This window comes from Neovison vison, chromosome 7, assembly GCF_020171115.1.
Source record: "Neovison vison isolate M4711 chromosome 7, ASM_NN_V1, whole genome shotgun sequence".
NCBI lineage: Eukaryota > Metazoa > Chordata > Mammalia > Carnivora > Mustelidae > Neogale > Neogale vison.
In genome coordinates, this window is record NC_058097.1 from 107,206,923 (window position 1) to 107,212,986 (window position 6,064).

The following is a 6,064-nucleotide window of genomic DNA, read 5'->3' on the forward strand; positions in this document are numbered from 1 at the left end:
AGCGGGGGAGGCTGACATCACCCCGGCAGCAGCCCTTTAAACCCCCCACTCAGCCAGCGCCCCATCCTGTCTGTCCAAGTTCAGACACGGAGTGCTCCTTCCCTCCTGCGAGCCCGAGGAACCCCTGTAAGTGCATGTATCCCCGGATTGGAAGGCAGACAGGCTAGGGCTTGACGGTAGCAGTAGGGGTCCTGGGGACAGGGCCTTCGGGGGTCCTGGTCTCCAGCTTCCTGGGTGGAGAAGGCCACCCTCTCTGTTAGTGTGCATTCCTGGTTTCCAGGTGGGGAGGTGTGCTATTTGATGGCGGGGATGAGCATGCCAGATCCCATCTTGCTCGGACTGGGGAGCCTGGGGCAGGTGGAAATGTTGAGGGTGACTTGGCTGATGCAGAGGGACTGATGGTAAAGACCCTGATGCCTGGGGTGTGGCAGGGGACTCCGGTGTTCAGCCCTTCGTCATGCCCATGGGGTATGTGATGGGCTTGAGGTGTTGGGTTAGACACAAGCGGTGTTTGTTGTCCATCCAGGAGGCTGTGCAAGGGGGTGGCAAGTTCTCCAGTGCTGGAGAGCGTGGGCCCATGGGTGGGTACCCAGGGCCTGAGCAGCAAAGGAGAAGCTCTGGGGAGCCACTGAGGCAGCGGGGAGGGCCCCAGGCAGGTGGGCAAGGGCACAAGAGGGCCTTTTCTGGACACATGGCTCCTTCCATCCTCTGAAAATGGGAGGTGGCCCGCTGCAGGCAGAGGGGTAAGGGATGGGTCCTGCGGGAGTTTTGCAGTGTTGGCCTGGGTGGGCCTGGGACCCTGGGCCCTTTCGGAAGGATCTGGCTGCTTCCCCTTTGTGGTTGCTATCCAAAGGGTAGCAGTGAATAGGGTTGCACTTCTCTGCTGCCAGAACTGAGATAATCCCAACCTCTGGCCGAGTCAGAGAGCACCAGAGGCTTCCTCCTGTCTTCCGAGAGAGCAGGGGCCCGGCGGTCCTACAGAGACCCCTGCTGCTGCTAGTTGTGGGTTCCTGCTAGTAGCAGCTACACGCTGTCCCTTTACAGCTGGACTTTATTCTTTCTCTGGGTGGAGGGGGAAGCTGACAAGAGCCACAGGGCAGGGGCTGTCCTGCCTGTCCTGTCCCAGGAGGCTTTATCAAGAAAGGCTCCTTGGTGATTTGGCTGGAGACCCTCTCCCTCTCCCTCTCCTCTTCCCAGCAGCACATCTAGGTGGGACTGGTTGGAGGACTTGGTTGGAGGACTGAGAGGGATTTCTTGGAACTCTCCACTTTCAGACTCTTCACCAGAAGGGAGAAGGGTGGGGTGGGTGGGGTGCCTTTCATCCCCTTCCCTGTTTTTTTTTTTTTTTTAAAGATTTTATTTATTTATTTGACAGAGATCACAAGTCGCAGAGAGGCAGGCCTGGGGGGGTGGGTAGGGGGTGGGGAAGCAGGCTACCCGCTGAGCAGAGAGCCCGATTCGGGGCTCCATCCCAGGACCCTGGGATCATGACCGGAGCCAAAGGCAGAGGCTTTAACCCACTGAGCCACCCAGGTGCCCCTCCCCCTCCCTGTTCTGATCAAAATCCAAATATTGTCTCTAGATCTACAGGCTGCAACTTTGCGTCCTTGTCACAGTGGGCCTCGATACCACTGTCTGCTCTGAGTCTCCTAGACTGGAAGCTGCAGGGGGTGGAGGGCACTCTGCCTTGGCCTGTTCTTCACAGGCCCAGCCCACTGACTGGGAGGGAGGGCAGATGGGAGGCCAGGTCGGTTGGAGAGTGGAGGGGGAGGGGCAGGCTAGTGGATGGTGGTAGGTGCCTGGACCACAGGGATGCGCGCTGCCTGCCTGGGCTGGTGGGTGAAGGCTACCTGGTCCCAGCTGACTCTTAGGTTTTTTTTTGTTTTTTTTTTTTTAAAGATTTTATTTTATTCATTTGAGAGAGAGAGACAGTGAGAGAGAGAATGAGCAAGGAGAAGGTCAGAGAGCGAAGCAGACTCCCCATGGAGCTGGGAGCCTGATGTGGGACTCGATCCCGGGACTCCAGGATCACGCCCTGAGCCGGAGGCAGTCGTCCAACCAACTGCGCCACCCAGGCGTCCCGACTCTTAGGTTTTGACCTCTAGTCTTTGCCCCCCAGTGGTTGGGAAGCGGGGAAGCAGGTGTGAGACACACACACCGCAGGCTGGGAAGGAAGGGGCGGTGCCCTTTAGAGGGAAACAGAGCAGAGACTGCTTTGGGATTCTCTGGGTGTCAGCTGGCAGGGGAGAGGGCTGGTGGTGCTCAGAGGGGGCCCAGCCCTCTGGGGCTTTACACCTCCTAAGAGAAGGGAGAGTTTAGATGAGTTCTTTGTCTCCACCTATGCTATCACTTGGAAAAGAATGAAAGGAACAGTTTTTGTCCCTGGGGCAGGGCCGGCTGTCCCAGGTCAGCACCAGGAGGCGACTTAACAAGACAGTGGCACCTGGGTGGCTCAGTGGGTTAGGCCGCTGCCTTCGGCTCAGGTCATGATCTCAGGGTCCTGGGATCGAGTCCCGTATCGGGCTCTCTGCTTGGCAGGGAGCTTGCTTCCCTCTCTCTCTCTCTGCCTTTCTCTCCATCTACTTGTGATCTCTCTCTGTCAAATAAATAAATAAAATATTTAAAAAAAAAAAAAAAAAGACAGTGGCTCCGTGAAGGCAGAGCCCTCTGAGAGAGATCCCCCCCTCCCCCTGGGGAACAGACAGGGAACTTGAACGCAGGGAAGTTGTCAGCTGGAGGGGAAGAAGGGTAGGGCAGCTGACCCGGGAGCACGGCAAGTGAAGACTTTCACTCGGCTGTCCACGGTGGCGGGGAGTGGGGAGAAGGTCTGCCTCTGGCCAGAGAGGGAGTCGGGGTAGCGTGCTGACTACCCCTACCCCCTTCCTCAGCCTATTCTCTCCCTCCCAACCTCTGACTTCTCTGAGGCCAGGCAATGGGTCTGGCCTCATTTGGTACCTTTCTCGGAGGAAGGGCTCTCCCAGGGAGCTCTGAGCGCCACCCCTGGGTGACTGCTGCAGCCAGGTCGGGTTCCTCGGACCAGCCACCTTGCACACTTGCTCCTGCAGACTTTCCCCCACACTACGAGGCTCTCCCGAGCAGGGCCAGCCCCAGGCCTCAGGGCAGCAGCCTGCGGCTGTCTACACAGGGAGGGGCTCCCCATGTTCTGGCTGGCAGATTCTTGGCTCTGGGGGGGTCCCTGGAGGGCTCTGGCTCCTCAGTTGCTCTAGTTACTAAAGTGGCGGGAGCCCAGGGCACAAGGGGAACTCCGTGGGTCTGTCAGTTCTCTCTCTCTCTCTTCTGGGCCACCTGAGGAAGTGCGGCTTCTTGACCAAAGGCTCATGGGTTCTGCTGGCTTCCCAGGCCTTGCCAGGGGTGGGTAAGCTGGAGCCTCTTCGGCAGCTGCAGGCTGGAGGCCAAGCTGAGCTGGCAAAGAGCAGGCGTTCTGCGGTTCCAGCTTTGGGGCTAGATGCTAAAGCGGAGGGAGAAGGTAACTGTAACTTCAGGTGGAACCAGCAACCCCCCTCACGCCTACCTGGACAAGGAAACCTGCTGCTCTCTTATTGTGCCGGGGAGGGGGTTGTGTGGCCTCCTCTGTGGCCTCCAGTGCCCCTGTGGCCAGTCTTGGCAAAGAAAGAAGGCTCTAGAGCAGCGGTTGTCGAACTCTGGCCCATATGCCAAATGCAGCCGCTGTTTGTCACGTTTCATTGGCTCAAAGCCATGCTCCCTTGTTTACGTCTTGTCTGAGGCTGCTTTCACGCGGCAGTGGCAGAGACCATACGTGCTGCGCAGCCTAAGATGCCTGCCACCGTCTGGTTGTCACAAAGTCAGTTTACTATCCTTGCTCCGGACTTCCAACGATCTGGTGTCCTGTTTCTCTGGTCCCTAAGTTCAGAGAGGCTCCCTGGATGGAGGGGATGATGGGCAGTGCCATGAAAACAAAATGAGGAAACCAGGGGAGGTAAATTAATGTCTAGGACAGATGGGCCCCACCCCCTCCATCCCCCTGGATCTCCACGGCCTGCTTAGCACAAGCAAGAGCCGAGCTGTTCTCTGACCCTCTGACCTCCCTTCTCTGGCCGGCGCTGCTTTAGCTCTCTCACAACATGGCCAACAAGGGTCCTTCCTATGGCATGAGCCGCGAAGTACAATCCAAGATCGAGAAGAAGTACGACGAGGAGCTGGAGGAGAGGCTGGTGGAGTGGATTATCGTGCAGTGCGGCCCCGACGTGGGGCGCCCGGACCGCGGGCGCCTGGGCTTCCAGGTCTGGCTGAAGAACGGCGTGGTGAGTGGCGCCCCGGGAAGTGGGGCTGGGGCTTCGCCATCCTGCTGGGCTTGCGGGGCAGACACCCCGAGCTGAGTGCCAAGCTGTGTTCTGTGCCCGGCAGATTCTGAGCAAGCTGGTGAACAGCCTGTATCCTGATGGCTCCAAGCCAGTGAAGGTGCCCGACAACCCTCCTTCCATGGTCTTCAAGCAGATGGAGCAGGTGGCTCAGTTCCTGAAGGCAGCGGAGGACTACGGGGTCACCAAGACTGACATGTTCCAGACTGTTGACCTCTTTGAAGGTACAAAGAGAAGAGCGGGTGGAGGCGGCAGGTGGAGGACAGGAAGCTGAGGCAGAGGGGACAAGGAGTGGTCCAAGCTTGCCACCACACGTCTGCAGAGTGGGAATGGGATGTGCCGAGAGAATGCCAGCCACACTCGAGGGCATCATAGGATCTGCTGCAGCCTCCTCATCCCCGGGGTTGGCCAGTTTTCTTGGGGGGGGGCAGGCCCTGCTGTGGAGTCCTGTGGACGTGGACCTGAATTTCACCCCCCCCATTCCTTTCTTTCTTCTCCCAGGCAAAGACTTGGCAGCAGTGCAGAGGACCCTGATGGCCCTGGGCAGCTTGGCGGTGACCAAGAATGATGGGCACTACCGTGGAGACCCCAGCTGGTTCATGAAGTACGTGGCCACCAGGGTTCTTTGTGCACTAAGCATGTATCTGTGAGATGGGAGGCGGCCTGGGCTAACCTGGGGCAGCAGATGGCTGGGAAGGTACAAAGTGAAGGTCTAGGCTAAGGGGAAGATGGGTCCCTGCTGCTTGCCAGTGTCCACGGCCCGTGGGACACGCAAGGTGAAGGAAACAAGAGAAGTGAGATGGGGGCCGTGGGATGAGACTGGGATTGACAGAGGAAACGGAACCCAGGTGGAGAATGTGCAGTCCTGGTGAGTCTTTATCCTGGTTTTCCCGCTTCTAGGAAAGCCCAGGAGCATAAGAGGGAATTCACAGAGAGCCAACTGCAGGAGGGCAAGCATGTCATCGGCCTACAGATGGGTAGCAACAGAGGGGCCTCGCAGGCTGGCATGACGGGCTACGGACGACCCCGGCAGATCATCAGTTAGAGGGAGTGGGCCAGCCCCCCGGCCCTGCCCTTCCCAGCTCGCCGGCCGCAGCCATCCTGCCTAGCCCGCTCACCCACACTGTGTAGTTCCTTCAGCCCCGGCCAAGCTTCGAGGCTCCGTCACTGAGCAAAGGTGACCACACTTGGGCAGCTCTTCCCCACCCCTCAGCCTCCGCCCAACTTCTTATCCCAAAGCACCACTCCCCTAACCCTCCTCCCAGCTCCCCTACCGTCTCCCACCATCTCCCGCCACCCTGGGCCGGGCAATGGAGGGTGGACATGGGCCGGGGGTGGCTGGTAGGGGAAAGTCCACCATCCTCCTTGGCCGCAGATTCCCGTTGAAGGAAACCCAGCCCCAACTCTCGTGGTTTTTTTTTTTTTTTTGCTGGAATATTTTGGAGGTTGAAATTCAAAAAAGAAACAAATATATACATCCATCTTTTCTCAGGCCTGGCTGGCAGAGTTTGATTTGCCCTAGTCACTTCCGGTTCCACCAGCTATGAGCAGGCAAGAGGCAGGGAACATTTACATTTTCCTGGCTGTCAGCTCTGAAGGAACCCCCCAATTCAAGGATCCCAGGGGGCTCAGAGGCCCAGGCAGAGGAGGAGTGAATCTCAGGGACGGGGGACCGAAGGCCAAGAGGAGCGACATTCGTGAGCTCTGGGAGGCAGATGAAAGGG

General features: G+C 58.4%; 1 protein-coding gene across 1 annotated transcript; it reads left to right on the top strand.

Annotated features, from left to right (window-relative positions):
• Window positions 1-5,834, top strand: TAGLN (transgelin). Its single transcript, XM_044257910.1, has 5 exons — window positions 1-126; window positions 4,092-4,283; window positions 4,387-4,564; window positions 4,842-4,944; window positions 5,241-5,834. The coding sequence occupies exons 2-5, from the start codon at window positions 4,104-4,106 to the stop codon at window positions 5,383-5,385; spliced, it is 606 nt and encodes a 201-aa protein (XP_044113845.1). The 5' UTR covers window positions 1-126; window positions 4,092-4,103; the 3' UTR covers window positions 5,386-5,834.
• Window positions 5,835-6,064: the final 230 nt, after the last annotated feature.